This window comes from Rana temporaria, chromosome 12 (assembly GCF_905171775.1).
Source record: "Rana temporaria chromosome 12, aRanTem1.1, whole genome shotgun sequence".
NCBI lineage: Eukaryota > Metazoa > Chordata > Amphibia > Anura > Ranidae > Rana > Rana temporaria.
Window position 1 is genome coordinate 16,670,651 of NC_053500.1, and position 22,529 is coordinate 16,693,179.

The window sequence follows — 22,529 nt, forward strand, 5'->3', positions numbered from 1 at the left end:
TTGGATAAGACTGACGGCCGTCTCAGCCAATCAGGTTCCTCGATTCTGGTTATTGGTAACCTTATTGGCTGAAGCGTCACCAAGGTGGGAGAAGACATCGAGGGACAAGGAAGGAGTAAGGCAAGTGCATTTTACAGGGCACAGCGGCGACAAAGGGCACAGTGGCATCAATGGGCACAGTGGTGACAAAGGGACTAAACTGAGGAAAACAAATGTTTTTTTATATATTTTTGGGGATATTTATTTTAGCAAAAAGTAAAAAATATTGCATTTTTTTTCAAAATTGTCGCTCTATTTTTGTTTATAGCGCAAAAAATAAAAACTGCAGAGGTGATCAAATACCACCAAAAAAGCTCTATTTGTGGGAAAAAAAGGACGCCAATTTTGTTTGAGAGCCACGTCGCACGACCGCACAATTGTCAGTTAAAGCGACGCAGTGCTGAATCGCAAAAAGGGGCAAGGTCCTTTAGCTACATAATGGTCCGGGTCTTAAGTGGTCAATACCCGCCTGGGTGCCTCCACCTGCCTTCCTTACCATACCAGCAGAGAGATAGCTAATACCTTTACCCCAAACATCATACGCAGACAAGATGTTGAGGTAAAAACCAAAGGAATCCTTTTATTGAACAGAAATAAACAGGTTTTTATACACTTTAAAAATAGGGCCAGTCACCACATAAAAACAAATATTACACATTGGGGTAAACATCCCACAATGGTTAGGCAATGAGGTAAAGTTGACACCAAATAAAACGTATCAGAGGGATTAGCAAACTAACAGAAACAATAGGTGACTCAATTGACAATGGGAATTCACACCTAGGAGGCACACAATGGGGAAATCACACAATGGGAAAAAGACACTTCACACCAAGACAGGATAGGCAAACGCAGGTACACATTATACCAGTAAACACATAACACCTTAATAAACAGATTACACATAACAGCAGGAGGTCCCAGGTTGTTTTGAGCTGATTATAATCTTCTGCTTTGAGTCTAGAAGGTGGTTGAAGTAGTCAATGCTGGTTTGGGCTTTCGATTCTATACCCCCAACAAAAGACAGATGCCCCAAATCTGTATCCCTGTTCTCCAGTTCTCAGAGTCTGTGTGTTTCGGGGAGACATGTATTTGAATCTGAAAAAAACTCACTACTCCAAAGGTCCCCCAGGCAGGGCTGTCTTTAAGGCCTCTTTCACACGGAGCAGACCGTTTTTGTGTCCGCTCCATCTGTCCGCAAAAGCTCAGCGGGGATCATCCGTAATCCCCGCTGAGCTGTCGGCGGATAGGGCGGTCCCCGCACACAGTGCAGAGACCGCCCTGTCTCTGCTCCACTCTCCCCTATGGGGAATCGGATGAAGACGGACCGTCTGTCTGTCTGCATCGGATCCGTTCCCCTAGACGGAAGAAAAATAGGGTTTTCTTCCGTCCGCAAAAGCGGATCTTGACGGACGCGGATGGTTGCGGATGTTAGCGGATGCTCCATCCGCTAAAGGACGCGATCCCATAGGGAACCATTACAAGTCCGTCAGCGGACTTGTAATAAGCGGACGAACGGAGCGGACATGTGAAAGAACCCTAAGGCAGGGCAAAAGGGGAAGCTGCTCTGGGCCCAAAGCAGCTGTCTCATACTTGCCAACTATCCCAGTTGAAATTCTCTTGTCCCTTGAAGTTTTAGTCCTGTACTGTGTCCTGATATCTCAGTATGAAGTGCTGCTACTAATGCTGCCCAGCTCTGCCCTATTGTTGTGTACAGATGACTCACCAGCAGACCCTGTGTTTACATGTAAATAACCGTCATTCATATGTAAATAACGTGAGCCTTCATATGTAAATGGCGGCGGGATTCATATGTAAATAGCTGAAGCTGGCGGCATTCATATGTATATCATGCCCCTCTGCAGTGAAGAGATGATGTGCTGTAACCTCTAGCAACCAATCAGTGAGCAGTATTACTGTAAAGTAATCTCTAGCAACCAATCAACAAGAAGAAATCATGTGCTGTAACCTCTAGCAACTAATTAGTGAGCCGTAATGTGTGCTGTAACCTCTAGCAACCAGTCAGTAAGCGGTAATGATATGCTGTAACCTCTGGCAACCAATCCCAATCACTGCCTGATCTGATACAGTAAACAGATTTTAAGTCTAGCTGATATTTATTGTATGTCTCAGAGCAGGTGGAGAGAAAAATTGCATGGGGGGGGGGGGGGGGGCAAGACATTTTTTGCCCAGGGTCCAAACAACATTAAAGCAAAAGTCCACCCGTTTTTTTTTTGTTTTTTTTTAAAGCCACAAATACTGCAGCTGCTGACTTTTAATAAATGGACACTTACTTGTCCAGCGCGCCCGCGATGTCGGCAGCCAAGGCCAAGTAATCGCTCGTCTCTCGGTTGCCCCCCAACGCCATCCTTAGTGAGGGAACCCGGAAGTGAAGCATTGCGGCTTCACTGCCTGGTTCCCTACTGCGCATTCGCGAGCCGCACGGCGCACCCTCACTGGTCCCCGCTGTCTTCTGGGACCAGTGTGTTTCCCAGAAGACCGCGGGGTGACGCAAAGGGGCGTGGCTCCCGTGGGAGTCTATTCCCGGGGAGGGTTCTGAAAAGCGGAGGTTCACTTTTTTGTGTGGACCTCTCCGCTTTAAACACAGCCCTGCCCCCAGGCACACAACTCCCAAAGAATAGAGCCCCCTCAAACGGCAGGGCCCATAGTCCGTAGGCAAGAGGCTAGCCTGCAGTCTCCTGCTCCGGTTGGGTCTGTCGCACCCCCTTTTTAAAATACACCTAAAAAAGGGTTGCGACAACCTAAAATACTCATTCCCACTGTGAAAAAAATTTCAGCAAAACTTAATTTTAAGACCGGAAGAAATTCTACCTTGAGCAACCTGGCAAATCTTTTCTCCTCATTATATGATGTGACATTTTAAGGGAAAAGCCGAGGAAAACTGAACAAAGAAAATAAATTGTTATTGAGCTGCAATCCAAAATGAAGAAATGATATTAAACTGAGTCCCAGAATCCATTACCCGCCCGCTTGAGCCGAGGCCCATTCCAGGTCATTATACAAAATGTATTTTGAGGGTTCTGATTAAAGACTCTGCAAAGGAACATGACTATGCAATAAGATCAGGGCCGGCCCTACCATGGGACCCGAGGGTACCATTGTACCAGGCAGCACTTTCAGGGGGGCAGCAAATTTCCTGCCCGCACGCCATCCCATTCCGCCAGCTCCACTCTCCACTCCACTGTGGGGCTGATTGCCGCCCGACCGCTCCTCCCGTTCCGCTCTCCGCTCCACTGTGGGGTTAATTGCATGAATAGAGCCATAACAGGTCCTTTTTATACTCCTATATACCGTATTTTCTGGCGTATAAGACGACTGGGCGTATAAGACGACCCCCTAATTTTCCAGGAAAAATGTTGGTTTTGGGATATACTCACTGTATAAGACTACCCCCTTCTTGCTAGTCTTTCTGGAAGCTGAAGGGTAGCCAGAACCGCTGACAGAAACAGGCTTTTTCAAATCTCACTGTGCCATTACATTACATTCCTCACTGTGCCATTACATTACTTGCCCCCTCACTGTGCCATTACATCACTTGCCCCCTCACTGTGCCATTACATCACTTGCCCCCTCTCTGTGCCATTACATCACTTGCCCCCTCACTGTGCCATTACATCACTTGCCCCCTCACTGTGCCATTACATCACTTGCCCCCTCACTGTGCCATTACATCACTTGCCCCCTCTCTGTGCCATTACATCACTTGCCCCCTCACTGTGCCATTACATCACTTGCCCCCTCACTGTGCCATTACATCACTTGCCCCCTCACTGTGCCATTACATCACTTGCCCCCTCACTGTGCCATTACATCACTTGCCCCCTCACTGTGCCATTACATCACTTGCCCCCTCACTGTGCCATTACATCACTTGCCCCCTCACTGTGCCATTACATCACTTGCCCCCTCACTGTGCCATTACATCACTTGCCCCCTCACTGTGCCATTACATCACTTGCCCCCTCTCTGTGCCATTACATCACTTGCCCCCTCACTGTGCCATTACATCACTTGCCCCCTCACTGTGCCATTACATCACTTGCCCCCTCTCTGTGCCGTTACATCACTTGCCCCCTCACTGTGCCATTACATCACTTGCCCCCTCACTGTGCCATTACATCACTTGCCCCCTCACTGTGCCATTACATCACTTGCCCCCTCTCTGTGCCATTACATCACTTGCCCCCTCACTGTGCCATTACATCACTTGCCCCCTCACTGTGCCATTACATCACTTGCCCCCTCACTGTGCCATTACATCACTTGCCCCCTCTCTGTGCCATTACATCACTTGCCCCCTCACTGTGCCATTACATCACTTGCCCCCTCACTGTGCCATTACATCACTTGCCCCCTCACTGTGCCATTACATCACTTGCCCCCTCACTGTGCCATTACATCACTTGCCCCCTCACTGTGCCATTACATCACTTGCCCCCTCACTGTGCCATTACATCACTTGCCCCCTCACTGTGCCATTACATCACTTGCCCCCTCACTGTGCCATTACATCACTTGCCCCCTCTCTGTGCCATTACATCACTTGCCCCCTCACTGTGCCATTACATCACTTGCCCCCTCACTGTGCCATTACATCACTTGCCCCCTCTCTGTGCCGTTACATCACTTGCCCCCTCACTGTGCCATTACATCACTTGCCCCCTCACTGTGCCATTACATCACTTGCCCCCTCACTGTGCCATTACATCACTTGCCCCCTCACTGTGCCTGAGCTTGCCCCCTCGCTGCCTGAGCTTGCCCCCCAGTGCCATCACTCACTTTTTTTTCAGGCGGTGCGGTGACAGTCTCCGTGCTGCGCGCGTCAATGATTTAAAAGACGCTCCTTCTTCTCAGCGTGTTCTGTGTTAGGCGGAACACAAATCTTCCCAGCAGCGCCTCTGTTCTGTGTTCCGCCAATCACGGACGTCTTCCCATCTCGTCCGAGGATGAGAAGGCATCTGTGATAGGAGGAACACAGAACAGAGGCGCTGCTGGGAAGATTTGTGTTCCACCTATCACAGAACACGCTGAGAAGAAGGAGCGTCTTTTAAATCATTGACGCGCGCAGCACGGAGACCGTCCCCGCATCGCCTATTCAGGAACAAAGTGAGTGATGGCAAAGACCGTACCCGGCGTATAAGACGACCCCCGACTTTGGATGCATTTTTTTGCATCCAGAAAGTCGTCTTATACGCCGGAAAATACGGTACATGTATAGAGCCATGATAGGTCCACTTTAGTTATCATAATATAAAATAATGGATGTGGGGGCATTTTGGTGGGCGTCATTTTTCTTTGGAGGGGGGGGCAGCATTTCATTCTTGGTACCTGGCAGCACAATGTCTTGGGCCGGCACTGAATAAGATGTAGTCAAGGACAAATCTTTAATTTTTTTGTTTTTGTATTTTTAAAGTGCTGACGGGGACTTTGCAGTGACCCACTTGACCAAAGCCCACCTCTTCGCTGACGGACGGATAAAGTGGACACCTCCAGCCATTTACAAAAGCTCCTGCAGCATTGACGTCACCTTTTTCCCCTTCGACCAGCAGAACTGCACCATGAAATTCGGCTCGTGGACTTATGACAGGGCCAAGATCGATCTGATCAGCATGCACAGCCACGTCGACCAACTTGACTACTGGGAGAGCGGCGAGTGGGTCATCATCAACGCCGTCGGCAACTACAACATCAAGAAATATGAGTGTTGCACCGAAATCTACTCGGACATCACGTATTCCTTTATCATCCGTAGACTTCCTTTGTTTTATACCATTAACCTCATCATTCCCTGCCTTCTCATCTCCTGCTTGACCGTGTTGGTCTTCTACTTGCCCTCGGAATGTGGAGAGAAGATCACGCTATGTATATCTGTCCTGCTTTCTCTAACCGTCTTTCTCCTCCTCATTACCGAGATCATTCCATCCACATCTTTAGTCATCCCGTTGATTGGGGAATACCTGCTCTTCACCATGATCTTTGTCACCCTTTCCATCATCATCACGGTATTTGTATTGAATGTTCACCATCGTTCCCCTCGTACGCACACCATGCCGGCTTGGGTGCGCAGAATATTTTTGGATGTGGTGCCCAGGGTTTTGTTCATGAAGAGGCCTGCGAAGGACAACTGCAAGAAACTGATTGAGTCCTTGCATGCCGGACCGCTTACTTCTCCACCTAGACTTTGGTCTGAGACCGAGATTGAGCCGGCCTTCCCAAGTTCATCTTCAGCCAGCCCCACCAGCCAGAGGGCATCTCCCTCATCTTCCTGTTGCCACCAGCTGGAGCAAACGGCCAACTCTCAAGTGATCTGTAAGTCCCCCTCTGGGCAATATTCGCTGCTCTGCGAGGAATCGACTCTGAGCAGTTGCCCTCGTCCTCCAAACCAAACTCAATTTTTGGGAGAGCCCCAGACCAACCTGATGCCCAAGGTTCGCTCTGTAAGCGTGCAACAGATGTACACGCCCAAGGAAACCAACGAGGCTACAATTCGTTGCCGCTCCAGGAGCATACAGTACTGCTACCTTCACGAAGATTCCTCTCAGACCAATGGTCAGTCCAGCACTTCACCACAATCTCAGAGTTGCCACGTGCAAGAAGCACAGCAGGCTGCAAATTCTCAGTGTAAATGCAAACCCAAAAGCCAGGAGAAGTCAAGTGGCACCAGTCAAGTTACCAAAACAGTCAGTACCAAAGAGCAACATTTGCTGCTGATGTCTCCATCCCTAAAGTTGGCCATTGAGGGAGTCCATTATATCGCAGACCACATGAGAGCAGAGGATGCCGACTTCTCTGTAAGTACCTAACATACACGTTTTTTAATGGGAAAAGGGACCCCTATAGACTTCCAACTGTAGATCTTAACCCCCAACTACAGTGCCTTGAAAAAGTATTCATACCCCTTGAGATTCTCCACATTTTGTCATGTTGCAACCAAATACGTAAATTTATTTTATGTGATAGACCAACACAAAGTGGCACATAATTGTGAAATGGAAGGAAAATTATAAATGGTTTTCAACATTTTTTACAAATAAATATGTGAAAAGTGTGGGGGGTACATTTGTATGGCGCCCCCCGGAGTCAATACTTTGTAGAACTGCCTTTCTCTGCAATTACAGCTGCAAGTCTTTTTGGGGATGTCTCTACCAGCTTTGCTCATCTAGAGAGGGACATTTCTGCCCATTCTTCTTTGCAAAATAGCTCAAGCTCTGTCAGATTGGATGGAGAGTGTCTGTGATCAGCAATTTTCAAGTCTTGCCACAGATTGTCTATGTGATTTAGGTCTGGACTGTGACTGGGTCATTCTAACACATGAATATGCTTTGATGTAAACCATTCCATTGTAGCTCTGGCTGTATGTTTAGGGTCGTTGTCCTGCTGGAAGGTGAACCTCCGCCCCAGTCTCAAGTCTTTTGAAAACTCTAAGGCCCCGTACACACCATAGAATCCATCCGCAGATAAATCCCAGCAAATGGGTTTCAGCGGATAGATCCTATGGTGTGTACACGCCAGCGGATCTGTTTCCGCGGATAAATCTCCCCTGGGATGGATTCCAGCAGATCGGATATTCGCTGACATGCACAACATATCCATCTGCTGGAGTCCATCCCAACGGATGGATCCGCTGGTCTGTACAGACTCACCGAATCCATCCGTCCGAAGGGATCCCCCGCATGCGTCGTAATGATTTGACGCATGCGTGGAATTCCTTATATGACAGCGTCGCGCACGTCGCCGCGTCATAATCGCGGCGACGGCGCGACACGTCATCGCCAGAGGATTTCGGCGCGGATTTCAATGCGATGGTGTGTACACACCATCGCATGAAAATCCGCCGAAATCCACGAGAGGATTTATCCGCGGAAACGGTCCGCTGGACTGTATTCGCGGATAAATTCTATCGTGTGTATGGGGCCTAACAGGTTTTCTTCTAAGATTGTCCTGTATTTGGCTCCATCCATCTTCCCATCAACTCTGACCAGCTTCCCTGTCCCTGCAAAAGAAAAGCATCCCCACAACATGATGCTGCCACCACCATGCTTCACGGTGGGGATGGTGTGTTCAGGGTGATGTGCAGTGTTAGTTTTCCACCACACATAGTGTTTTGCTTGTAGGCCAAATTTTTTTATTTTGGTCTCATCTGACCAGAGCACCTTCTTCCACATGTTTGCTGTGTCCCCCACATGGCTTCTCACAAACTGCAAACAGGACTTCTTATGGTTTTCTTTCACCAATGTCTTTCTTCTTGCCACTCTTCCACGAAGGCCAGATTTGTGGAGAGCACGACTAATAGTTGTCCTGTGGACAGATTCTCCCCCCTGATCTGTGGATCTCTGCAGCTCCTCCAGAGTTCCCATGGGCCTCTTGGCTGCTTCTCTGATGAATGCTCTCCTTGCCCGGCCCAGTCAGTTTAGGTGGACGGTCATGTCTTGGTAGGTTTGCAGTTGTGCCATACTCTTTCCATTTTCGGATGATGGATTGAACAGAAGCTCCGTGAGATGTTCAAAGCTTGGGATATTTTTTTTATAACCTAACCCTTTATACTTCTCCACAACTTTATCCCTGACCTGTCTGGTGTGTCCCTTGGCCTTCAGGATGCAGTGTGTTCACGAAGGTTCTCTAACAAACCTCTGAGGGCTTCACAGAACAGCTGTATTTATACTGAGATTGAATTACACTCTATTTACTAATTAGGTGGCTTCTGAAGGCAATTGGTGACACTAGGTTTTAGTTAGGGGGTATCAGAGTAAAGGGGGCTGAATACTAATACACGCCACACTTTTCACATATTTATTTGTAAAAAAATTGGAAAGCCATTTATCGTTTTCCTTCCACTTCACAATTATGTGCCACTTTGTGTTGGTCAATCACATAAAATCCAAATACAGTGGGCCAGATTCACAGACAGCGGCGTATGTTTGAGCGGGTGTAGCGCATCTCATATGCACTACGCCGACGTAACAGAGAGAGGCAAGAGCAGTATTCACAAAGCACTTAAGCTCCCTAAGTTATGACGGCGTAGCATAAATGGGCCGGCGTAAGCCCGCCTAATTCAAATTAGGAAGGTAGTGGGCGTGTTGTATTAAAATTAACCGTGACCCCATGTAAATGAATAGCCGAACGAACGGCACATGAGCGCCCATGCTCAGAATTACGTTGCATATACTCCCTATGCGTACGACGTGAATGTAACCTACGCCCAGCCCCATTCACGTACGACTTACGCAAACGACGTAAAATCCGACGGTTGTTCCGACGTCCATACCCTAACATGACTTACCCCTAACTTTACGCCAGACGTACGCCTTACGTAAATGATGTAGATACGACGGCATAGGAGACTTACGTCGGTCGGATGGAGCCAGAATTCAGGCGTATGTGGTTTTAACCACTTGCCGACCACCGCATGTATATGTACGTCCACAGAATGGCACGTACAGGCATATGGGCGTACATGTACGTCCCCGCCTTTCCGCGGTGTTCCGATCGGGACCCCCCCCCCCCCTCCGCTACATGCGACGGTCGGATACCCGCGGGGAGCGATCCGGGACGAGGGCGCGGCTATTCGAATAGCCGCCCCCTCGCGATCGCTCCTGCAGCTGAAGAACGGGGAGAGCCGTATGTAAACACGGCTTCCCCGTGCTTCACTGTGGCGACTGCATCGATCGAGTGATCCCTTTTATAGGGAGACTCGATCGATGACGTCAGACCTACAGCCACACCCCCCTACAGTTGTAAACACACACTAGGTGAACCCTAACTCCTACAGCGCCCCTTGTGGTTAACTCCCAAACGACCGCGCAATTGTCTGTTAAAGCGACGCAGTGCCGAATTGTAAAAACGCCTTTGGGCATTTAGCAGCATATTGGTCCGGGGCTTAAGTGGTTAAGAATACGGCGCATAGATACGACGGCGCATCCTAGAACGCGGCGTATAAGAAGATACGTCGGCGTAAGTCGTTCGTGAATCTGGGCCAATACATTTACGTTTTTGGTTGTAACATGACAAAATGTGGAAAATTTCAAGGGGTGTGAATACTTTTTCAAGGCACTGTCTTCTGACATTTATGTGTATGTATAGCCCCAGAAAATAACGAATTCCTGTGATGATGTTCTATCAGGCGCTCCTTCCTACTCACTGGCCATCCCTTTCCAGCCCCCACTGCTGGAAACATGTCAAGATGTCAGCATAGTGCCGTGTCAGTGATTTCTACAGATGCAAAGAATTACATGAACTAGACTAAATGACATGCCCTTGTATTCCTAATAGCTGGATTAAAGGTTGGGTTTCTATTATTTCGGGTTATAGCTCGGACACGTGTGCCCTTTTCGTGGACTCAATGTGAGGGTCTATACAGGACCTCATTGTGTCTCCTTGCTGGAAACTCCTGACCTTGCCTCTGCTCACTGGCTCTGACGATTCGCGTCTGTTCATTATGCGGCAGGTGCAAGCTGTGCCGTCTGATAACTTTAAACGGAGGTCCGTTGTCGGCGGAGTGCTCACAGCGTGATAGAGCGGAGCGCCCAGCCTGCAATCATTTAGTCTATTTCCATCTCAAGTGGCCGTTATCTGCCTTCTTCTGTAGCTTCCAAACTGCTTTGATTGTCCGCAGTTTTCCCCCCCCCCAGTTTGCCCTTCTGCGCCGCTGATATAAGGAAGCTGGCAAACCAAGAGAAATTGCTCAATGGCCCCCTCCAGATTTTCTTCCTTAAAGAGACCCTGTCACTCAAAGTAAATGCAGAGTAACAAGGTCTCTTAAAGGACCCTTGACACTCACCTTCACCAGGCTACCTCGCTACTCTGTTGGAGGCACAAGGGTTTTAGACATCCTTGGCTCCGGTGATTGGCCACTCAGACCCCGGCACTGCATCCTGAGACCGTCCACTGCCCTACTGACACCGTCCACTGCCCTACTGACACCGTCCACTGCCCTACTGACACCATCCACTGCCCTACTGACACCGTCCACTGCCCTACTGACACCGTCCACTGCCCTACTGACACCGTCCACTCCCCTACAGACACCGTCCACTGCCCTTCAGACACCGTCCACTGCCCTACTGACACCGTCCACTGCCCTACTGACACCGTCCACTGACCTACTGACACCGTCCACTGCCCTACTGACACCATCCACTGCCCTACTGACACCGTCCACTGCCCTACTGACACCATCCACTGCTCTACTAACAGCATCCAGTGCCCTACCGACACCGCCCACTGCCCTACTGACACAGTCCACTGCCCTACTGACACAGTCCACTGCCCTACTGACACAGTCCACTGCCCTACTGACGCCGTCCACTGCCCTACTGACGCCGTCCACTGCCCTACTGACGCCGTCCACTGCCCTACTGATGCCGTCCACTGCCCTACTGACGCCGTCCACTGCCCTACTGACGCTGTCCACTGCCCTACTGACGCTGTCCACTGCCCTACTGACGCTGTCCACTGCCCTACTGACGCTGTCCACTGCCCTACTGACGCTGTCCACTGCCCTACTGACGCTGTCCACTGCCCTACTGACGCTGTCCACTGCCCTACTGACACCGTCCACTGCCCTACTGACACCGTCCAGTGTCCTACTAATACCAATCGCTGCTCTATTGACACCGTCCACTGCCCTATTGACACCGTCCACTGCCCTACTGACACCGTCCACTGCCCTACTGACACCGTCCACTGCCCTACTGACACCATCCACTGCTCTACTAACAGCATCCAGTGCCCTACCGACACCGCCCACTGCCCTACTGACACCGTCCAGTGTCCTACTAATACCAATCGCTGCCCTACTAACAATGTCCACTGCCCTACCGACACCGTCCTCTGCCCTACCGACACCGTCCACTGCCCTACCGACACCGTCCACTGCCCTACCGACACCGTCCACTGCCCTACAGAACTCCCGTCCACTGCCCTACAGAACTCCAGTCCACTGCCCTACAGAACTCCCGTCCACTGCCCTACAGAACTCCCGTCCACTGCCCTACAGAACTCCCGTCCACTGCCCTACAGAACTCCCGTCCACTGCCCTACAGAACCCCATCCACTGCCCTACCCTGTGGTATCATTAAACCTCAGTGTGGCCTTTGCAAGCATTGGACAGCTCAGTACTCAGCGCAGTTCCAGATCCATTTGAATTAAAATTGAAATTGAGGATGGACAGACTTGCATTGATCCAGTTACGTCATGAGATTCACTTTCTCTCTCTCTCCTTAATCCCAACAGGTCAAACAGGACTGGAAGTATGTGGCCATGGTCATCGATCGGATCTTCCTCTGGATGTTCATCATAGTCTGCCTCTTGGGAACCGTTGGACTGTTCCTCCCACCCTGGTTGGCCGGCATGATCTAACCATCAGGGCCTTCAAATTGGACAGTCTCCACCACACCAGGAGGACATTGGGTGGCGAACAGCCGAGCGGGGTGGGAAGTTGGGCGCATGAGTGCATGGAGAATGCAGAGAGAACTTTAAAAGAAAAAAACACAAGAACGAGTTAAGGGATCCCACAGAACAGAAGGGATGAGCAGGCGTTCCGGAGCGTTGCGTCTGCAGTATATAAATATTTAAGCTCGCATCAGAAACGCATGAGAGAGCCCAGCGTGGCTCCAGGGGATGGCCCCCGGGGCAGAGAGGCGTTTCAGAGACGGCTCTGGCCTCACCCAGCCAGGAATCCTTAAAATATTTGTCATGTACAGCTGACTGCGACCTAAGAGCATTCCTCCTGGCATCTGGGGGTTCCTGGCGGGTCTGTGAATAAATCTGAGGCCCTAAACATTTTTTGTGGTTTTTTTTTTATTTCTTTTTTATTCCCCACTTATCTTTCTGCTGTGAAATTTGCTTGGTTGTGGAAGAGTTAATGGGCGCTGGTAAAGATAGAAATATGGGCACATTCACTGGTGACTTTTTTTGATGAATGTCTTTTTACAGGTCCAGCTTGGACTTATATAAGTATGCATGTATCACACCTGTGGGATCGCTGTGCTAATCACCACTACTCAAGTGATTGCCACTGTTTTCAGGGTCCGTGCTGAGTGGCTGCCCTGCTGCACACTAAATGCAGGGGTCCTTTGCTCATCCCAGCCCCCATTCACAGAATGCCTTGTATTTTTCCTAAAGAATACAAGGTATTCTACAATTTGACAAGGTGGAGAGGTGGGGTGGTCGGGGCCGGATTTCCTCTCCCTGCCGCCCCAAGGCCAGGTTCCACAATCGACCCCCCCCCCCCCCAAATCAACAGAGAATGTGCGGCACGGTTAGATCAAATATGTTTTGTTTGTTTTTTTACTTTTTTAGCACTTTTTTTATTTTTATTTGTAGCTTGTCGCTTACTTTTTAAAATTTTTGTATCATTTTCTCATTATTTTTCTTATTATTTTTTTTTATTCTTTACTTTTTTATTTTATTAATTTAATTATTATTTCTCATTATTTATTTATTTTTTATCAATATTTTTTCACTTAACTTTTTTGCTTTCACACAGGAGAAAACAATTTCCTGTGTGATAGCAATTGGAGGTGACATGTTCTCTTTATTGACCCTGTCACCTCCAAAACAGGAGTCCTAGCACTGTGCTAGAACTCCTGTCACAGCTGAGATGGGAAGAGCACAGCTCTCACCTCTCACTGTGTACATCGGCAGCAGGGACAGGAGACAGACTCGGTGGCCGGGGGGAGGACGGAGTCCCGAAGACGGAGCCAGCAGAGAGAGGTATGTGGGGTGGGGGGGGGGGGAGAGGGGAGGATGGACGGGAGCACATATTTTACAAGTGATTTTGGTGACATCGCCGCAATCACTTGTTAACGAGCGAGCGGATTCCCCCATAACTTACCGCCCTAACTGTATGTTCCGGGCGTCGGGGGACTCCATGCCACTGCTGCCCCTTGGAGCCCTGCCACCCCAAGGCCTGGCCTCAGTGGCCTTGTGGGAAATCCGGGCCTGGGGGTGGTGGCATCACTAAGTTCATGAGGCCCTGTGCTGCTGGTGTATTGTTCCAGCTACCATACACAGCCCCAGAATATGTATCCATTATAATGCTCACAATGGCAAGCGTTCACTGGTCACCGAAGCCATGTGACTGTGCTGACCAATGAGAAGCGCATCTGAGACGACTTCTTCCAGTAAGGTCTCCCAGATGGTGATCCTGGGGTCAGCAGCAGGATCCAGAGGGATGGCCTTAGAGGGCCATGTAGAAGGTGTCCTGAGCAGAGGCAGCTCTAGGCTTTGTGAGGCCTTAGGCAAAACTTGACATGGGGCCCCACTCACGCACATGATGGGAAAAATAATTAAAGGACAAGAGCCTCTACCCCACAACCCCGGTCGGTGGTTGTGGGGGGTCTGTGGGCAGGGGGCTTATCGGAATCTGAAAGCCCCCTTTAACAAGGTGTCCCCCCAGATCCTGCTCTTTATTAACTAAGGGGCGGGGCCACCAGGTGATGTCACCCAGTGAACCAGCCCCTTGTGACGTCATTGACTGAGGGCATGCTGGGTCATTGACATCACAAGGGGTGGTGTCACCGATATTCACTGGTTGTTTAGGGACGCTGGCGGCCCCCGCTCCTGAGTCAGGGCTCTTAACGCTGCCTGAGCACAGCAGCGTTAAAGTCCCCCGTCCCTCAAAACTGGGGTAATGCATTGGGCAAATTAGGCGACTGTGAGGCCCCCATGAGTGCGAGGCCTTAGGCAACCGCCTAATTAAAGAGCCGCCTCGGGTCCTGAGAGAACACCATGTAGAACAGGGGTGTCAAACTCAATTTCATAGTGGGCCGCATCAGCATTATGATTGCCCTCAAGAGGGCCGGTTGTATCTGTAAGATTAGATGTCCAGTGCATCCTCCTCCCCCTTACATTAGATGTCAAGAGCCATCCTACCATCAGAAGTTGAGTCCCCCACTCTCCCTTACATCACAATGCACCCCCCTTTCCCTATGCTGCTGCTGGGAAGAAGCTGGATGCATTGCTTGAAAGCAGAAGGTAAGGGTCTGAAGGAGGACCAGAGGAGGGCTGTAGCTCTCCTGCAGCTGCAGGAGAGGTGCGAGGGCCACATGAAATGGCCTGGAGGGCCGGTTTCGGCCTGTGGGCCTTGTGTTTGACACCCATGATGTAGAAGGTGTCCTGAGGACCATGGAGAAGGTGGCCTGAGAGAACCATGGAGAAGGTGACCCATACACACGATCGGACTGTTTAATCGGACATTCCGACCGTGTGTACGCTCCATCGGACAAATGTTTTCGCTTTCAGGCAACAAATGTCCTACGTTGGCTAATCCGATCGTGTGCACACAAGTCCATCAGACTAAAGTCCAAAGTACAAACACGCATGCTCCGAACCAATGCTAAAGATCAGACAACAATAGCAGATGATGCCCAAAGGGTGGCGATAAAGAGCTAAAAAAAAACACACGATTTGGTGAAAGTTGACTGAAAATGTCCTGCCGTGTGTATGCAGAACAAGTTCATGGCCAACGCCCTTCGAACAAAAATCCACGGAAAAGTCAGATGGAAGTCCGATCGTGTGTATGGGGCTTAAGATTGTAGGATTTTTATCTTTTGATTTTTCCCCCCTTGTATTGGTTGAACTAGATGCATTTGTGTATTTTTTCAACCTGACTAACTTGGTAACCATGTAATATTTTCAGCCAGAGGCCGGCGACGACGCCTCCTTATTTCCTCCACCTTAAAATTCCATCAACGAGCGAGCAGCGCAAACGCCTGCCTGTGATCGCTTCAGTCAGCCGCGTCGCCTCTGATACTTCGGCAGATCTAACAGGAGGTGTCAGAACGGCTCACTTTGACTGAAGGACAGGTTCAAAGCTAGGCGTCGCTCCTGCACCAATTCCCTGGCCGCGTGCGTGCGTGCGACGGTAAAGCACCATCAGCAGTCCCAAACCTTTTGGGACAGGCGGGGGGGGGGGGACAGGATTACGGAACAGGGCCGTTTAATGTGTGAAGGGCAGAGTAAGGGGGGGAAAGTATAATTTATGTTATCTCACTCGCTGCCGCCCCCTGCATATTAAGCAATACAGACAAGTTCCTCGTTAGAATAATGTCACAGCCAGACAACACGTGGCCTAGCAACACTCTGTCAGAAACGCATATCTCTGGGGGGGGGGCGCACGTAATTTTCTGTGTAAACAATTGTTAGACCTGTGATCTGTCTACTGACAGCTGGTGTGTGGGGTAAGCATACCTTCAAAGTCTGCTTATCTCCTGAAGTCCTAAATAAAAGAGGAACATCACCCTGGGGAAAGTCTTCACCAGCCATGCCGCCATCTTCAAACGTCCCAGATGTGCCGCACTGTGGCATGTCTGAGCAGCCTGGAGGATTCTCATGCATACACAGAAATGCCGCTGGTATCTGGGACCTTATAGAACCCTTCTACTACCCTACATTTTTCTACAAGGTCTTTGCCAGGTCCCAAATACCTGACGGAGCGCCATCATGTTTGCGCTTCATCATGCACAGATTCTCATGGGGCCCCTCAGCGATAAACTGCCTCCTGGGATGGGTGACGTAGACCTCCCTGGAGGCAAAATGGAGTAAGGAAGGATCAGACGAGGTTAACCGTATCTTACGCTATCCAAAAGTTAAAACAAAACCTCTCAATGGCCTAATTTACACTCATGGTCCTCTCTGAAGAATGATTTGCATTCAGATTCTCAACCCCCTAAATGCCAGACTACTGGGCCGCAGTGGCGGCTGGTGCTCGAAATTTTTGGGGGGACGCAAACGAAAAAAAACAAAACAATTGCAGCCTCACTGTACCTATCAATTGTCACCACTGTGCCATGCCATCAAAACACAGCCACCGTGCCATGCCATCAAAACGCAGCCACCGTGCCATGCCATCAAAACGCAGCCACCGTGCCATGCCATCAAACGCAGCTACTGTGCCATCAAACACAGCCACTGTGCCCCCAATTGTCGCCACTGTGCCCCCAATTGTCGCCACTGTGCCCCCAATTGTCGCCACTGTGCCCCCAATTGTTGCCACTGTGCCCCCAATTGTCGCCACTGTGCCCCCAATTGTCGCCACGGTGCCCCCAATTGTTGCCACTGTGCCCCCAATTGTTGCCACTGTGCCCCCAATTGTTGCCACTGTGCCCCAATTGTCACCACTGTGCCCCCACTTGTAGCCACTGTGCCCCCACTTGTAGCCACCGTGCCCAGTACCCCCCCCCTGGCACTTACCTTTATGGCTTCTATGTCCCTCGATGTCCCTCGTCCCGCCCTCCATGACGCTTCAGCCAATCAGGGCCGCTGGCCCTGATAGGCACTTCCACACAGCCAGTCAGCTGCCGCTATTCAGCTGACCGGCGCTCAATGTCCAGTCAGCTGGATAGTGGGCGGCAGCGGCGAAAATATACAGATTCATACAGTGTATGAATCTGTATATTTTACTGGCTGTGAGCGAGCGGCGCTCCTGCGTCCCTATGGACGCACCGCCACTGCTGGGCCGCAATTGTGCACATTGCACACATGGTTCAGTGTGCCCCTATTCACTTGAATGGGTTGTGTTTTGTGAATGAATGAATGAATGAATGAAAACTTATAAAGCGCGGCGCATGCGAACTGAATCGCTTCTGGGCGCTAGTTGTTCGTGTCTCATGACATCAAAAGAGCAGAGTTTTGATCTGTCTTCTGAAAGTCAGGTGGTTTTCCTCCAACCGAATGCTGGTTGGTAAAGCGTTCCATAGTCTAGGACCCTGAAAAGCAAACCTTCTTTCTCCTTTGGACTTGTATTTGGTTTTTGGTACCCTGACCAGATTTTGGTCGGTGGATCGCAGAACGCGATTCGAATTGTGAGGTTCTATCTTGTCGCAAAGATATTGCGGAGCCTTCCCATGGATGCACTTATGTGTCAGGCAGAGTGCTTTAAATGCAATTCTGTCTTTTACTGGCAGCCAGTGAAGGGTTCTCAACGAAGGTGAGATTGATTCCCATTTTTTTTTTCCCAGTCACCAGTCTGGCGGCCGTATTCTGAACGACTTGCAGACGGGAGATTTGGTACTTTGGGAGTCCGAGGTACAGGGCGTTAGCATAGTCCAGTCTGGAATTCACAATTGTTCCCACCACGACTGCTACGTCTTCTTTGGGGATAAATGGAATAAGTCTGCGTAGTAGGCGCAACAGATGGTGCGCTCCGCTGACTACTGACCCTATTTGTGCGTCCATTGTCATGAAGGTGTCGAAGATGACCCCGAGACTTTTGACTTTGGAGCTAGGGGTGATGATTTGGCCCAGAATGGGCGGCGGTGTCCAGGTTGTTGCCAGTTGACTCTTTCGGCTGGCGTGAAACATAAGGAGTTCTGTTTTTGAACTGTTGAGTTTAAGATAACTCTTAGTCATCCAGTTTTCTATCGAAGAGAGACATTTCTCTAAACTGAGATGATGATCCTTTTTGTTGCAGATGCGAAAATACAGTTGCGTATCGTCTGCATAAGAGTGATAGAGTAGTTCTTGGCTACTGATAATATCAAAGAGAGGGCGAAGATAGATGTTGAAAAGCACCGGTGACAGGGGGGATCCTTGGGGGACTCCACATGACACCGTGCGCTTTTCCGACGTGAAACAACCCAATTTAACTGTGATCGGTTTTCAAGAAAGGAAGAAAACCATGGTAACTCACCTTCTGCGACTTCTGCTACGTTGGCTAGTCGCATCAGTAACAGTTTGTGGTCTACCGTGTCAAAGGCTGCGCTTAGGTCCAGCAGAACCAGGAGACAAGATTCTCCTTCGTCTGCGGCCTCGAGGGCATCGTCCCATATTTTGAGTAAGGCCGTTTCTGTCCCGTGTCCGGGACGGAAGCCTGATTGTAATGGATCCAGTAGATTGTGGGTATCTAGATGCTGTTGCAGCTGTTGTACCACTACTTTCTCCATTATCTTGGAGAGAACATTTAGGCCTGTTATGGGACGGCGGTGAGTTGGGTCCTTGGGATCCAGGTTAGGTTTTTTCAAGATGGGCTGGATTGTGCCCTCTTTCAACAGGGATGGCACTGTGCCTTCCTTAAATGATTGGTTTATAAGCTGTGTGATGGGTGGTGCCAGGATGTCGGCACATTCCTTCAGCAGTTTGGTGGGGATGATATCATTGGGCGATGTGCTGTTCCGCAAAGCACCAATGATATTTTTTGTGGTATCGATGGAGATCGGTTCCAGAGTGAACTTTGTTGATTGTAGAGCGTTTCTGTGGGTGTTTTGTGGTTGATTGACGGTGGGGTTGAGGGGGGTATTGTTTTGCATGATGCTTTCCCGGATTCTTTCAATTTTGTTGATGAAGAAATCCGATAGTTCATTGCAGAACTCTTGGGTGTCTGAGTTGGGGACCTCAAGACATCCTGGATTCATGGTCTGGGTGACCATCTTGAAGAGTTCGCGGGGGCGGTTTAGGGCGCTGTTAATCGCCATAGAAAAATGATGTTTCTTGGCTTTGAAGATTTCTTTATGATATCGTGTTGTTATTGCCTTGTAGATGATGAGGTTATCCTCTGCAGGGCTTCTTTTCCAGGCGGCTTCCGCCCTTCTGCGCTCTTGCTTCAGAAGCGACAGCTGGTTGTTGAACTAGCCGGACTTTCTTTTTCGGATGCAGGCTTTGCGTTTCGGTGCTACTAAATCGACTGACTGTAGCAGGGCTGCGTTTATGGCATCCAGTGTATCTGCGGCTGTTTGATGTGGATGGATTGTTTTGATTCTGTTTCCCAAGGTACATTTGAAGAGTTCCGAATGGAGCTTCTTCTGAGATCTAGCCCAGTGTATTGTCACCGGCTTGGGTGCTTTTATCACTGGGGGAATTTTGGAGATTATGAAATTAATTGCATGGTGGTCTGTCCATGGCAATGGTTCATTTTCTAAAATGCTTATTTTCAGATTTTGTCTGAAAATTAGGTCGAGTGTGTGACCTGAAGCATGTGTTGGCGCGCATATAAGTTGCTGTAGCCCTAATCCCTCCAGGTGATCAATGCAGGCGTCCGCAATGGGATCCTGTGCGGAGTTGGCCCACAGATTAAAGTCCCCGAGCAGCAAAAGGTGTTTGCTGTTAAGGGTATAAGTGGATATAAACTCCGTTAATGATGGCAAAAACTGCGATTTTGGCCCAGGTGGCCTATAGCAGAGGAGAATGTGAACAGTCTCCTGGGGGGAAGTTTGAAGTTGAAGAGTAAGGGTTTCCATGAATGGAAGAGGATTTTGAAGGGCTGGCTTAGTGATTGTAATGTGATTCTTGTGGATCACCGCCAGGCCTCCTCCTCTTTGCCCTATTCTGTTTTCCGTTATAATGCGATAGTTTTCTGGCACCAATTCTCCGAGAATGGTGTTGCAGTCATCTGAGAGCCAGCTTTCTGTGATAAAGAGGCAGTCTAGATCGTTTTGTAGTAAGAAATCGTGGATTTCTAATCGGTGTTTTACTGCCGATCTTGTGTTGATCAAAGCACATGATATGTGCTTGAGCTGGGTTAAATAGTTAACATTTTTGATGGTCGATCGTCGATCGAATCTCAAAAGTTGCTCTATTTTTAAGGCCTTTTTGGTGACGGCTGGTAATGCTGTTGCGAATTGTCTCAGACCCCGAATAGAGTCCGCAGAGTATCGCAGATTAGCCATTGTCGCCAGTCACAATTGTCGTCAGTCTTTCCTAATTGCGGCGGCCGCGAATGAGGCCCGGTCTGGCACGGATGCGGGAAGAGCCGCGAGATGCCGGACGTGATGGGTGGAAGACTGTCCAAGTGAGCCGTCACTCGTTGAGTCTTCTCTCCCCGATTGGTCCAGAGGAAGGCGAAAAAACCCCAGGCGTGCTGTGCCAATCTGCAGCGATCGGGGGAAAAAATTCCTTCCTGACCCCTTAACGGCGATCGGTGCAACCCTGGATCAATTGGCTAGGGGGGTGTGGTGGACCCTGCCTGGCTGCACTATCCCTGGGGAGAGCCGACTCGTTTGAGAGCGTCCTGCTCTCACTATCCCTGGGGTGAGCAGACTAAGATGAGAGCGTCTGCTGCACCGCTGAATCTATATAGCAAGAGTTCCAACTTTATTAGCTGCAAGCTTGTTCTGGATCAGTGATTGAAAAAAATAATGAAGACTCCTGTCTTACCTCCTGTTTCAAACTCCTGGTTTTTAACTCGCACTTTTGATCAAAGAATGCACTTCTGATCAGAGAGTCCACATGTGAAGCCACCATCAACTGGGAGCCAGCTGTGGGTGGTAGTGTCTGTTGAACACAACAGGGGGTAGAATTGTGTACATATCCGGCTACTGCATTTCCAGCTAAAGGGGGAGCTGTTGAGAGGGTGGTAAAATGAGGCTCAACCATGCGGTTTTACCCTTCACCCCTATTTGTCCTGGTGACGAAGGGAAGGGAGTAACCGCTCCAGGTGGGTGTGTTGGGAAAATCTGCACTGGTTCAGGAAATCAAGGGTGCTGGCAATGCACAAAGCAATTGATAGAAGGAAAGACGGGATGGACAGCCGCACTCCAAAAAAATGTCTTTATTTTAAAAAATGCACTACAAAACAAGCAGAACACAGGGAAAACAGCCTACGCGTTTCACACTCCGATTAGTGCTTAGTCATGGGAAGTAATGGGGAAACTAAAATGTTACTGGGGTGAAGGGAAATCTTCAAATTTGGACACCTATTCTGATGCCAACCAAGAGGGTATTTGTCCTGGTATCTGTTGCGTGTGCCTCTGCAATAAAAAAAAAATTCAGGTAAATAAAGATTAAAGTAAACAGAAAATAAACCTGGCCGGTGCTCATATCCATTCCAAAAAAAATCTCGTTGGACCCCCTTGTGAAAATGCAAGTTGCCCGCCTGTCCTTTAATTGGACCAAGCATGCAGTCAATAAAGACAAAGCTCTGCGAGTTCCATTTGGTAAGCCAGATGGCCATTCAGCTAGCATTTTCATAACTAGAAGTAGGCTGAACGATTTTTCCTTGAGAGGTGATGATGTGACTTGTCTACAGACAGAACAACACACTTCGGGGATTGGAAGTAAGGACTTTACTATGGCCCAGTGCTCTCTGAGAGTCCTATCCAAGAGGATTGTTGTTGGGATTGTGATGGGGGCAATATCTCAGGCTCTGTAAGATTTAAGACACAGCGAAAGGAGGATTAATAATGAATAAAAAGAAAAAAAATTATTACAAAATATAAAAAAAGAAGAAAAAGCAAGTTCTACTTTTTACACCCCTGGAATATTGTTGGCGGGAGAGGCTTCAGCAGGGATATTGGATCACTTGATACTAATCACCATGAGTCTGCCAATTATGTGAAATAAAGATTGATCAAATTAGGCATTGTCTTATTCAGGGCTGTCTTAAAGAGAGGGCACACCTGGGCACTGTCCGGGGGCCCCTGCACTTTCTCCAAAGCAACTGCTCCTTGAGCCCACGCTGCCCCGAAACTGAGGGCCCCATGATGGAACTGAAAGTGATAGATGCAAAGGGGAGGCAGTCTGCTTCCTACCTACTT

General features: G+C 49.3%; 1 protein-coding gene across 1 annotated transcript in view; it reads left to right on the forward strand.

Annotated features, from left to right (window-relative positions):
• The window catches only part of CHRNA4 (cholinergic receptor nicotinic alpha 4 subunit), a 73,982-nt gene extending 61,140 nt beyond the window's left edge, over nucleotides 1-12,842 (forward strand). The window contains exons 5-6 of the mRNA XM_040329771.1: nucleotides 5,474-6,851; nucleotides 12,292-12,842. Coding sequence (XP_040185705.1) covers nucleotides 5,474-6,851; nucleotides 12,292-12,417 — 1,504 coding nt within the window. The 3' untranslated portion in view covers nucleotides 12,418-12,842. The remainder of the gene's footprint in view (nucleotides 1-5,473; nucleotides 6,852-12,291) is intronic.
• Nucleotides 12,843-22,529: the final 9,687 nt, after the last annotated feature.